The 13270-nt window shown below is 52.0% G+C and overlaps 1 protein-coding gene and 1 pseudogene across 1 annotated transcript; one reads left to right on the forward strand and one right to left on the reverse strand.

Annotated features, from left to right (window-relative positions):
* LOC118700766 (zinc finger protein OZF-like) overlaps nucleotides 1-13270 on the reverse strand; it is an 83496-nt pseudogene that overhangs the window by 35759 nt on the left and 34467 nt on the right.
* LOC118700770 (flotillin-1-like) lies at nucleotides 858-6970 on the forward strand. The gene is made up of 7 exons (XM_036405359.2): nucleotides 858-1011; nucleotides 1666-1741; nucleotides 1830-1920; nucleotides 3386-3529; nucleotides 4626-4745; nucleotides 5330-5425; nucleotides 5965-6970. Exons 1-7 carry the CDS (start codon nucleotides 969-971, stop codon nucleotides 6232-6234), a joined length of 840 nt encoding a protein of 279 aa, XP_036261252.1. The 5' UTR covers nucleotides 858-968; the 3' UTR covers nucleotides 6235-6970.

Below are 13270 nucleotides of genomic sequence, written 5' to 3' on the forward strand. Positions count from 1 at the left end.
GTTTCCAGGGGAAGCCCATGGTACAAGAAGGACTCCTCTCCTCTTGATGAATGAGGATTGATTGTCTGAAGAGTGGTGCTGGACTAAGAGTTGGTGATTTGAGGAATAGATGTATTGTGTTGGAAATTTGGTGGGGGGAGGAGGAAATGTATTTGTAAGGTTTTCATTTTCCCTGTGTGTGTGTTCCTTTTTATCCATAGTTGTAGTGTAGTTAATAAAGTTTTGTTTTCTTTCTTCCCTAAGTAGGAGCCTGCTTTGCTTATTCCTGGTCACATCTCACAGCAGCTACCAGGGAGAGGGTATCCTCATGGGGGCACTGGCATTGTGCCAGTGTCAAACCATGACACCATGACATAACAATGACTGTGAGATGACCATGGCCGTGAGGAATTGTGACCAAGAAATGACCACAACATGACCATGACCATAACATGATCCTGACCATGAGATGACCATGAGCGTGAGATGATTGTGATCAAATGACCATCACCATGACCATGACCATGAGATGATTCTGACCATGACACAATCGTGGCCGTGAGATGACCATGATACAATTATGGCCATGACCTGACCATGAGATGACCGTGAGATGACCATGGTCGGGAACTCCCCAGACCCCGTCACTGCTCTCACCTCCAGGTTCATCCTTTACTGAAATTGTTCATTGCCCATGGAAAATACGGAAATCTGAGCAGGGCGCAGCCAATGGAGCGCCGGGAAATCAGGGACGTCACAGGTTGCCAGGCAGAACAGATTTCCCCTACCCGCCCTTGGCGCGGCAGCCAATGGGAAACCGCGTGTTTGGTGACGTCACCGAGCCAATGCGGAAGTGACGTGCGCGGGGGCTGCCGGGATCGGGGCGGCGGTCGCGGATCGCGATTGATCCCGATTGGTTCCGATCGATCCCGACTGATCCCCATCGATCTCCATCGGCTCCCATCGATCCGCGGCCCTTCCCCGCCGCGATGTTCTTCACCTGCGGCCCCAACGAGGCCATGGTGGTGTCGGGTGAGTTCGGGGGGCCCGGGGGCTCCTGGTGACCCTCAGAACTCCTGGGGACCCCCAAATCCCCTCAGAATTTCCCGTGAACCCCCAGAATGCCCCAAAAACTCCCGGGAACCCCCAGAATTCCCCCCAAAAACCCTTCCAGGACCCCCGCCCGCGCCCTTCAATCTCCTGGGAACCCCCGGAATTCCCCAAAAACTCCCGGGAACCCCCAGAATCTCTGCCCTCAAAATCTCCTGGGAACCCTCAAAATCCCCCCAAAACCCTCCAAGGAACCCCCAGAATTATCCCCAAAACTCCTGGGAACCCCCCCCGGACCCCCAAACTCACCCTGGGACTCATTGGACCGGACCCCTCCTAAGCCCCCAAACCCCTCCTGGGACCCCCCAGACCCCTCCCCGAGGGTCCCCCCCATCCATTCTGCCCCACCCCGGGACTCCTGGGGTCTCCCCCCCAAATTTTCCCCCAGATTTTCCCCCCAATTTCCCCCCTTCAAAACCCCTGAGATCCCCCCTGACCAACCCAACCCCCTCCAAGCCCCTCCTTGGACCCCCCCGAAACCCGTTCCGGGGATTCCTGAGGGTGTCCCCGTGTCCCCCCGAGGTTTTGGGGTCCCCTCGGGGTTTAGGGTCCCCCCCAGCTCTCGGTGCCCCCCAGGTTTCTGCCGCAGCCCCCCGGTGATGGTGGCCGGGGGCCGGGTGTTGGTGATCCCGTGCCTGCAGCAGATCCAGCGGTGAGGAGGGGCCCGGGGGGGGGGTTTTGGGGGTTCGGGGTGGGGGGGGTTCCCCAGAGATTTGGGGTGATCTCCCCGGCCTCCCCAGGATCTCCCTGAACACGCTGACGCTGCCCGTGCGCAGTGAGAAGGTTTACACCCGCCACGGGGTGCCCATCTCCGTCACCGGCATCGCACAGGTACCCCTGGAACGACCCAAAACCACCCCGAAAATACCCCAAAAATACCCTCATGGACCCCAGAAAATCCCCCATCAGAACTGCCAAAAATCCCCAAAAATCCTCCAAAATCCCTTCCTGGACCCCCAAAACAGCACAACCCCCCCCGCCCTCCAAAAATCCCAACCCCCACCCCCCCCAGAAATCCCCGCAGAATTGCTTTCTGTGCCCCCAAAAATCCCCTCCTTGGGCCCCAAAAATCCCCCCTCAGAATCCCCCAAAAGTCCCTTCCTTGACCTCCAAACCCCCCTAAAAAATCTCCCATCAAAACCCCAAAAATCCCCTCCTGGACACCCCAAAATTCCCCCTCGGAATCCCCAAAAATACACTCATGATCCCCCCAAAATCTTCCCGGGATCCCCAAAATGCCCCTCGGTACCTGCAGCCCTCCCCAGACCCCAGCAACCCACTGGGACCCCAACAACCCCATTCAGAGCCCCCAAAAATCAACTCAGAACCCCCAAAATCTCTTTGGGAACCTTCAAAATTCCCCTCTGGGACCCCCCAAATCCCCCCAGAACCCCCAAATATCCCACGCGGGTACCCCCAAAACCCCCTCGGGACCCCCAAACCGACACTCTGAAACCCCGAAATCTCCTTAGAACCTCCCAAAAATCCTCCGGGACCCCCCAAAACCCCCCCGGGGCTTCCCTGCCCGAACCAACCGGGGTGGCATGGCCCTTTTAAGTGAGATTGTTGTGGGGCCCCCCTAAGGGCATTCTTAAAGCGGCGATGGCAGCGGGAAGCGCAAAAGAACTCGGGGGAGGAAGGAGCCCTTTAAAGGGGGTTTGGAGTGGTGGGGCCCACCGGAAACACTTGCCGGGTTTAAAAAGGCTCCCAGAAAGGGCATTTAGGGGTGAGGAATCCCTTGAAAGGAGCTCGAAGTTTTGGGGATCCCCAAACCCCTGGGATTGGAGGGGGAATCCTCCTTAAAAGAGGCTTGGAGTGGTGGGGACCCAAAAATTCCTTAAGAGGAGGAAAAATCCTTTAAAAATCCTTTAAAAAACATTTAAACTCCCTTTAAAGCCTTTATAAAAACCGTAAAAAATAAAAAAGGTTTGTGATGGGGCAGCCTTCCTAAACCCTTCTTAAAGGGGTCAAAGTCCAATCCTTAAAGTGGTTCTGGGTGGCAGGGACACCAAAATCCCACTGGAGGGTCTTGATCTCCCTTAAAAGGAGTTTTTGGTGGTGGGGACCCCTTTAAGAGGGGTAAGACCTCCCCAGAAATGGGCTGGGATTGGTGTGGACCCCCAAGCCCCATCAAAGTGGATTATACTCTACAAAGGGCGCTACCCTGGTGATCCCCACCCTATCAATCAAACTTCAAAAGGCGATCCCACACTTACCCCTGAAAGGGGCCATGCCAATTTTGGGGGGTCCCAGGGGTGGCTGGGGGGGTCCCCAGGTGATCCCAGCTCCCCCACAGGTGAAGATCCAGGGGCAGAACAAGGAGATGCTGGCAGCTGCCTGCCAGATGTTCCTGGGCAAGTCGGAGAGCGAGATCGGCCAGATCGCCCTGGAGACGCTGGAGGGCCACCAGCGCGCCATCATGGCCCACATGACTGTGGAGGTGGGGCTGGGGGAAGCCACGCCCTCTTCGGGGAAGCCACGCCCCTCCCAGGACAGACACACCCATTTGGGATCCAACCAATGCCCCCCATTTGGGATGGGCCGTGGCCCCTTTAAGAAATCCCAGATCTCAGAAGCCACGCCCCCATTGTGCCAACCTGGATTGACTCACCCCCTCAGGGGGAAGTTGCCATCTCCCCTTGGGCTGGGATGTGGCTCTTTAAGAGATTTCCCCCCATTTGACCCATAAGCTCCACCCCTTGAAAGCCCCCACCCCTGGAGGAGGCCATACCCCCTGTAAAGCCACACCCACAATATGTCACCCTTTTTCTAAAGCCCTGCCCACCAGCACAAGATCCTCCTTCCCTCTAAAGCCATGCCCACTCCTGCCCCACCCCTACCCTAAGCCCTGCCTCCCTTCTTGATCCTGCCCCAGTATAAGCCCCACCCTGTCTCAAAGCCACACCCACCAGACTCCACCCCATGACTCCAGCCATGCCCCTGCATCAAGTCATGTCCCTGCCTTAATCGTGACCCCACCCCTCAATTTAGATCACACCCACTTTGCTCAAGCCACATCCCACCTTAAACCTGATCTCTTTCTGCTTAAGCCACACCCACAGAACCAAACCACGCCCCTGAGATCAAAGCCACACCCCCAGATAGCACTTTGCCTGCCTGGCACCACCCATTGTCTCAAGCCACGCCCCCTGGGTAAACCATGCCCCGCCCACCATCCCTGTGCCTTTTCTCTGCTAAGCCCCACCCCAATAAGCCTGGCCCAATTTAAACTCCACCCCCTTGTCCCCCCCCCGCTAAGCCCGGGCCCACTAAGCATCACCCCTGCCCTGCAATGTCCCACCCTACTTGAGCCCCACCCTGCTAAGCCCCACCTACTTGAGCCCCACCCCTCTAAGCTCCACCCCTTTCAGCCCTGCTCTGTTGAGCCCTGCCTAATTTGAGCCCCACCCTACTAAGCCTTGCCCCTTTTAGCACTGAGCCCTGCCCAACTTAACCCCCACTCTTGGGCCCTGCCCAGCCAAGCCCCACCCCCATTTGAGCCCCGCCCTGCTAAGCCCCACCCTGGCCCCACCCAGGAGATCTACAAGGACCGGCAGAAGTTCTCGGATCAGGTTTTCCATGTGGCCTCCTCTGACCTGGTGAACATGGGCATCTCCGTGGTCAGCTACACCCTCAAGGACGTGCACGACGAGCAGGTGATGCACCTGGGCATGGCCGGGGACAGCTGGGGACACATCTGGGGACACCTGGCATACCTGGGGACAGCCAGGATACACCTTGGATACACCTGGGAGCAGCTGGGGAGAGCTGGGACACACCCGAGGGGGCAGCTGGAGATACCTGGGCACACCTGGGGCACACCTGGGACATAACTGAGACACTCAGGACACACCTGGGACACACTTGGAGATGCCCAGGGACAAGATGGGGACACCTGGGATACACCTGGGTACAGCTGGGGGAGGCTAATACACACCTGGGATACATCTGGGGGGATGGGGTGACACAGGTGTGACACAGGTGTGACAGGGAGGTGACAGGGGTGTGACATAGGTGATAGGGAGGGGACACAGGTGTGACACAGGTGTGACAGGGAGGTGGCACAGGTGTGACAGGTGTGTCTCCATGCAGGGTTACCTGCACTCCCTTGAGAAGGGCAGCACAGCGCAGGTGCAGGGGTGACACAGATGGGGACTCAGGTGTGACAGGGAAGAGACACAGGTGTGACACAGGTGTGACAGGGAGGTGACACGGGTGTGACAGGTGTGTCCCCGTGCAGGATTACCTGCGCTCCCTCGGGAAGGGCTGCACGGCGCAGGTGCAGCACGACGCCCGCGTGGGAGAGGCCGAGGCCAAACGCGACGCCGGGATCCGCGTGAGTGACACCGGGGACATTGGGGACATTGGGGACACCCCTGGAGACACACCTGGGGGCAGCTGGGTCACCTTCCTGTCAGTCACCCCCCACTATTCCCAGTGCCCTCCAGTGCTCTCCCTGTGGGTCCCAGTTCATCCCAGTGCTCCCAGTACCCCGTTCCCCAGTGCCCTCCCAGTGCCGTTCATTTCCCATTCCAGTCTGTCCCAGTCCCTCCCAGTGTCCCCAGTACCCCATTCCCCAAACTGCCCCAGTACCCCCAGTACTCTCCCAATACCCCACTAATCCCACTCCAGCACCTCCCAGTTCTTGTCCAGCTCCTCCCAGTACCCTCAGTACCCCAGTCCCTCCCAAGTGCTCACAGTGCCTTTCTAGTCCCGTTCCAGTTCCTCCCAGTCTCTCCCAGTACCCCCAGTACCCCTATTCCCCAAGTGCCCCAACACCCCCCTTACACCCAGTGCTCCCAGCACCCCATTCCCCAGTCCTTCCCAGTCCCTCCCAGTCCTTCCCAGTCCCTCCCAGTGCCGCTGTCCCCACAGGAGGCGCGGGCGCGGCAGGAGCAGGTGTCGGCGCAGCTGCTGAGCGAGGAGGCCACGGCGCGAGCCCAGCGCGACTTCCAGGTGGCCCAGGCTGAGTGTGATGGAGCCGTCAGCGCCCGCAGGGCCACGGCTGAGCTGGCCTTCCAGCTGCAGGTGAGGCCACACCTGGACAGGGAACACAGCTGGGACAGGGAGCAAACACACCTGGGACAGGTAACACCTGGGAGTGTCACAGGGCCATGGCCTATCTGGTGTTTCAGTTACAGGTAACTCACACATCTGGGGATAGGTAGCAAACACACCTGGGGGGGCTGGAATGGGGCCTGGGAGCTCACCTGGAGCACCTGGAACCTTCCAGAACACCTGGAACCTCCAAATGCTGGGGTTTTCTCCCAAATTTGGGTCTCTTGGGTCACCTGAGGATGCCCCCAGGCTGCCTGAGCTCCCCCTAGAGATAGCTGGCCCCCCCTGCCTGGTGTCATCACATTCCCTGTGATCCATGTTGGGAACACTCCTGGCTGCTTCTCCTTTTGGTTTGGCCTTAATTTTCCTCTGCTTCACCTTCATCCTTTAAAAAGACCCCAATCTGGGTTAAATGAAGGAAATTGATCGAATATATCTGCAGTTCCACAATTTCTCAGTTGTTTTAGAGGGAATTTAGGATTTGGGGACTCGTTCTGTGTGGAGTGCTGCTGTTGCTAAGAGGCAGGAATTTGATCTCACCCTTCTTGTGTTGCTGAGAACTCCTCCCCTGACCCAAACCCCAACTCCACCCTTGGGATACCCTATAAAAACTCCATGGCCCTGCCTTTGCCCTGTCTTTGGGGGGTAAGAAATGGATTCCCAGAGGATCAGCCCTTTTCTCACTGGATTCCAAAGGATCAGCCTCATTCTCTACTGGATTCCCAGAGGATTCTGACTCTGTCACATCTTTTTTTTTTGTTTGTACTACTGCATTTGTATTTTTAATTTTTCCTAATAAAGAACTGTTATTTTTACTCCCATATCTTTGCCTGAGAGCCTCTTAATTTCAAACTTAATTATAATTTTTATAGTTGTTTATTCTTATTGATGATGATGATGATGTTGATGATGATGATGATAATAATAATAATAATAATAATAATAATAATAATAATAATAATAATAATAATTTTTTCAAAGGGAGGAAGATTACATTTTCCATTTCAGTGGAGGCTCCTGAAATGAGGAGACACCCCCAAGGACGGGCCATGTGAAATAGTTCCTGAAATATGTAAATGAGTTTATCAATATGCATGAGGGTCTATGAATATGCAACAGGCTGATGGAATTAAAACCAGATTAATATAAGGGGTGTACCTGAAAATTATTGGGGGGTCTTGGTGGACATAACAACCTTTGCTCGATGGTCCTTGTCTCCCATGACATCAGCCTGTTGCATATTCATAGACCCTCATGCATATCCATAAACTACTTTTCATATTCCAGGAACAAAATTGGCTTCATCCGGTTTGGGGGTCCCACCCCCCTCCCAGCTCAGTTTTGGGATCCCATACCCCTCCCAGCTTAATTTGGGTGTCCCATTCCCCTCCCAGCTCAATTTTGGGGTCCCACCCCCCTCTCTTCCCCACTCTCCCTCCCCTTTCCAATCCTTCCCCCAGTCCCCTCCCCCGTGTATGGTTTTGGGGGCTCCAGGCCCCTCCTGCTCCGTTTTGGGGTCGCAACCCCGTTTTGGATTAATTTGGGGTCCCCAGCCCATCCCCAGGGTCACCTTCCCCCCCCTCCCCAAATTGCGCTCCTGGCAACTGATGAGTCATCAGCGAGACACGCTCTGATTGGCTGGAAATTACCCCGCGCGGTCTGTGAGTGTTTAACGCAGTGAGAGGCCTTGGTCTGCGCCTGGCAACTGATGAGTCAGAGTCGGACCGGGCGCTGATTGGCTGAAAATCGCTGAGCGGGCCCAGTGCTCTGAGTTTCTGCCCAGCAAGTGGATCGTCATCAGTGCCGCGCGTTCTGATTGGTCGGGATCTGTTTCGGGGTGGGAACAGGAGGAACTGGGGTTACTTGGGGTTTCTTTGGGTTTATTTAGGGATTGTTTGGGGTTTATTTGGGGTTATTTATGGATTATTTGGGGTTTATCTTCGGTTTTACTTGGTTCATTTCTATTTATTTGGGGTTATTTGGAAGTATTTGGGTTAGTTTGGGCTTATTTGGGTTTATTTGGAATTGTTTGATGTTCTTTGGGTTTATCTTGGCATTTTTTTAGGTGTATATGGCATTTTTAAGGTGGAATTGAAATAATTTGGGGTTTTATGGGTTTAATTTAGGGTTTTTTTTGGTTTTTTGTGGTTATTTGGATTTGTTTGGGGTTATCTGGGGGACTTTTGGGTATTGTTTGGGTTTTTTGGAGTTATTTGGGGTTTATTTCGAGTGTTTTGGGGTTATTTGGGTTATTTGGGGTCATGTGGAGTCAAAAATTCCGGGAATGTTTCTCCTGCAAAAATATGGGAATTTTTCCATAAAAATCTGAGAGTTTATCTCCAAGAAACTGGGAATGTTCCCTTAATAATCCCGGACTTTTCCCAGCCAATAGCGGCGCGCTCCGCCCCAAACCATCCAATCACCGCGGGTCTCCCCTCAGGAAGAGCGGCCTCCCCGTGCGCCGATCCAACCAATCACTGCACGCCTCCCCTCAGACAAGCCCGCCTCCACACGCGCCGAACCAACCAATCACGGCAGGTATCCCATCAGCTACTGCCGCCTCTCTCGAGCCGAACCAACCAATCACCGCGCGCCTCTCCTCGTCAAAGCCCGCCTCCCCGCCCCTCTCCTGTCAATCACCGTGCCCTCTATGAAACCAACCAATCACCGAGCGTCTCCCCTGATCCACTTCTGCACTCCCCGCGCCGCTCCAGCCAATCAGAGCCGAGCCCGAACCGGCGCCCCCTGACCCCGGGGCCGGGCATGGAGCGGGCGCCTCCTCCCCCCCCGCCGCCCCCCGGGACCCCCTCAGGGACCCCCGGGAGCCGCCCCGGGCTCGGGCGGGTCCTGCGGGAGGCGCTGGAGAGAGCGGGGCAGGCTCTGGGAGAGGACGCGGGGCTCCGGGAGCTGCTGAGGAGGCGCAGGAACAGGTGAGGGGTCCTGGAGGGGTCGTAAGGGGAATTTGGGGAGGGGTCTTGAGGACATTTGGGGGAGATTTGGGGAGGGTCTTGGGGCAACTTGAGGAGGTTTTAGCGGGGTCTGGGGGTGCTGTGGGGGCTTTGGGGGGGAATTTGGGGAGGGGTCCTCGGGGGCTGTCACGATCTGTCCTCACGGACGGGTTTTGTGATGGTTCGTGGATTTGATCTCAGGGTGCAAAAAGAACCAACACGGTACAAGGGGGTTTGCAATGATAATCGAAAGAAATGCACCTTTATTGAATGTCCCCAGCAAAATGCGATAGAGGGATTAAGGGAGAGAAAAAGATAGAGGAAGAGAGAGACAAAAGAGAGAGAGAGAGAAAGAGGGGGATAGAGCTACCAAACGTAGAGACGAAGTCCTTTGGTCCAGTCCAGTCAAGGATCCGCCTGTTATGTCAGGGAGATCTCCAAGTCTCTGGCTAACTCAGAGGTTTTTATTATGATAACACTATTGGATATTGCGAGGAGGGGGAAACAGATACAATAAGGAATAGATGTAACAGGTAGTCCATGCTCTCAGCAGTAAACGAGAGCCATTGTGTTCTTGGTCCAGCGGTCACAACCTGCAGGCAAACATCTCGCTTTGGTCAGCTTGCCTCCCCCACACACCTGCCCCGGGCTGGGGGTTTCAGTCCCAGTCCTTGGAAGGAGCAGAGGGGCCTTTTCACATGGGGGTTTCATGTCTCACTCCTTGATGGAGAGGCTCCTTGCATCTCAGTCTGTCTGTCACGGTGGTTGTAAAACAGGTGAGGGTCTTCTGTGGGAGACCACCCAGAACTCAGGAGAAGTCCAGCCAGGCTGAGAGGTGGGACAGCTCCCAAGGCTGTTGTTGCACAAAGGGCACGGTGCTTCCTTCTTCTTCTCATTGGGCTCAGTGCAGCACACAGCAAACAACACCTGTGCAAACAAACAATGGCTTGGCAACGCTCTCAGGTCTCAGGCACATGACTTTCTCCTTTGGAGCCAGAGATTTAAGACAGGGGGGGGTCTTCTCTTCAGTGGTCCCCAATGATGATCGTGAGGCAGATGAAGGAAAATTCGGACAGACTCTCACACGACCCCGTGACTCACGATTGTCTTGAGGGATCTTCATCAGCAGAACTCTGGAGTGTTGCTGATGGGTCTGCAGAACTCGCCATACGTTGGTAGTATAACCCGGTAAAATAGGGACAACAGAAAGAGAGGGAAAAGAGAGAGAGAGAAGGAAACGAAAGGATAGGAAAAGGAGGGGAAAAAGGGAAACAATAAACAAACATAATTCATATTGCTTAGCATAACAATTTTCACAAACGGTTGATTAATTAAACAATATTACTTTTATAACAATTTTCAAATGGTTAAAACAAGTTACAAATAATCAAAAGCAAAAGCAATAAACAAATCATAATAAAAGCATTAACTTCAAAAAATGATTTTCTAAAACAATTCACTAAAAATGGAAAGTAATTCCCAGAAAATCATAAATGGAAATTAAGGATTATTCCAACACATATATGCTTATTCATAATTGCCTTGTGTCAAAGTCTTGGGGATGTCCACAGTGCATGGGACATCAGCCAAGTTGTGTGCATTAACTATAGACGTCAATCTTGTCAGCTGTTTCATGCTCCAATTCATAACGAATGGGACTGCTGATAAAATAAAACCAAGCAGAATTGGTATCAAAAGGATAACAATGGGATGACACAGACTGCTCAGGACACCCGTGGCAGTAGGAGACCACCTAAAAGAGTATCCCACCCCCTGTGCTCGGCATCTTTCTCCACCCTTTCCATGACACGGGGTATCTGTCTCACATTGTGATGAACAGTCACCAGGGCTTTCTGTGCGTTTTTCTCAATCTTCTCAAGGATTTCAACTAAGTCTCGATGGAGCAGCAGTTGTCTTACCAAAGTGAGATCCATCCCAATAGGAGTAGGCATCAGTTTGTGAATCAGTGTGTAGTTGGATTGCAATAGGTAATGAGAGGTAACTGGAGCTTCAAAAGAGAAATCACATCCTGTAATCTTGGTAAAGTTACAAGCACAGAAATTTGAATGATTTTTGGTATCTACTACAACATTGTCTACTAATACAAAATCACAAGCAGCTCTAAGCATGCACATCTATTGCCTGTGTATGTAAGGACTGTTTCAGAAGCCTCATTAGGATGAATTTCAAAATGACAGATATTTTGCTCTGTGTCTAAACAAATGTCTTGAGCTATGATTGCATTGCTTTCTCAGATGAACCCTTGTTGTTCTCAGACAATACAAGATTCTAAATTAACATTTTGCCATTTCTCACCCATTTGACCGGGCCCATTCCCAATGCTCATAAGGATAGAGAACAGCTCCATCATCATTCAGCCCTAATGCAATCATAGGAAATATCAAATGCACTGAGGCATTACGTATGGTTAACACAAAAGCCATGGCTGTGTTTGTAATGGGATTGTAAGTAAAATTCACCAGGTTCCACCAGGATTGGAATTCTCTTTCAAAATCAGTGGCACTGTCCCAAATTATTTTCCCAATTTCAGTAGGAAAAGTGCCTTCTTCACCTTCTCTTATCATTGAGGCAGCAACTGACTGCATCCACAATTGTGCCTGGATACAGCTGGGAGCCAAAGAAATGTTGTTCTGTGTAGCACCGAGTGCATCATTTACCAATTTGTGGTCATTTACATTTACCTTTCCCCAATTTGGCAAAATGTTTGATAGCAGCCACTGGTGTGTTCCTAAAGCCAATAAGGACGACTGCAGTGGTTGTTGTAATTTGGTCAAATCTCTAGTTGTAGCAGCCAATTTTATTCATTAATACTTCTGAATCAATACTCTTTAGAATTCCCAATCCTGTTCCCACAACACCGGTTATGTCTCTTAGCGTCCGTCTTTTAAAAGAGTTCCGCTTTTGCAACCAGGTCATCCAACCCTCAAAGGAAGTTTGCAAAAAAGGCGAACAGGCCGGCTGAATTTCTGAGACATTACTTTGCATCAGCAATTTGACTTGTTTAAGAGACCATGCCGGATTGAACAGTATTTGTTGTTGTCCTGTTTTCCTAATTATATCTGGTCCATTTTCAAAAATTCTTGGGCTAAGCATAAGCGGTGGTTGGGCTGGAGTGGTGGTGGTGTAAATTGTAACAAGTTGGGCTATAGCATTTACTATAAACTTAAAATTTTTTGGACCAAAGACAAACCACTTCTATGGTTTGTGCCAATGTAAAATTGTGCCAACAATCCTGTAAGCTTGGGTGCGTACAAACCTTTTCATGCTTATTTGTTTGATCTGTCAAAACACCGATTGAGGTTGCCTTTTTTATGGGTAGTTCCGTTAATCATTCGGATCCTATACTAATTTTTTTCCCCACTATCCCTTGAAGCTGCCAGGTTTTTTGGTTTTCCCATTCCTGCCCAGTGTATATCTGATTTTCATGCATAATGACAGTTGATAGTTTTAAATCCCTCACATTTCCTGTGGATCCGGAAAAATGAACAAAAGCCTGGGACCAAGGCCATTCAGTATCAAGTTGACTAAGGGTGCTCTCAGTCCTTTCTACCCACTGGGGTGTGACTACTGTACTCAGTGTGGACTTTGTTATAGTGTTTATCTTAAGTTTGTAAACCAGGCCTTTTAAAATTAATGGATTTGTCAAGTTATTTTGCCAACGGCGTGTCACATAAGTTGGTTTGGCTAAAGTAAAATTATGCCAGCAAGCAGTAGATTCATTTCTACAATCCTTTGTAATTGCATTGTTGGTTCTGGGGCCTAAAGTGTAGTTACCAACGTACTCCTGCCGGCAGCACAGAGTGAGGGGAATTTGTTTGGTACACTCCCACTTTGTCGTAGGACACAGTTCTGTTGTAGGGATGTGCAAATAGTTTTTTCCAGCTGGTTCTAAAAAATTTCCGGCACCTGCAATGGAGGTGGCTTTCTCATAGAGAGATCCTTCCACTTTTCTGCACGCTACCACAATCGACTCACCAATTGTTCCAGTTAGGGTTCTAGTCCAGTCCTTCTGATCCCATCCCCACTCACTTGGGCGATATATCTCAGAGTCATGCAGCACTATAGGCTCTAGGTTCAGGTGGCGACCCTTGGGATATGATCCTAGAACATTAGTGTGATGGATGGTAGCTTCAGACCACGACCACTCAGCAGGA

Source organism: Molothrus ater, chromosome 33, assembly GCF_012460135.2.
Source record: "Molothrus ater isolate BHLD 08-10-18 breed brown headed cowbird chromosome 33, BPBGC_Mater_1.1, whole genome shotgun sequence".
In the NCBI taxonomy this organism is placed as follows: domain Eukaryota; kingdom Metazoa; phylum Chordata; class Aves; order Passeriformes; family Icteridae; genus Molothrus; species Molothrus ater.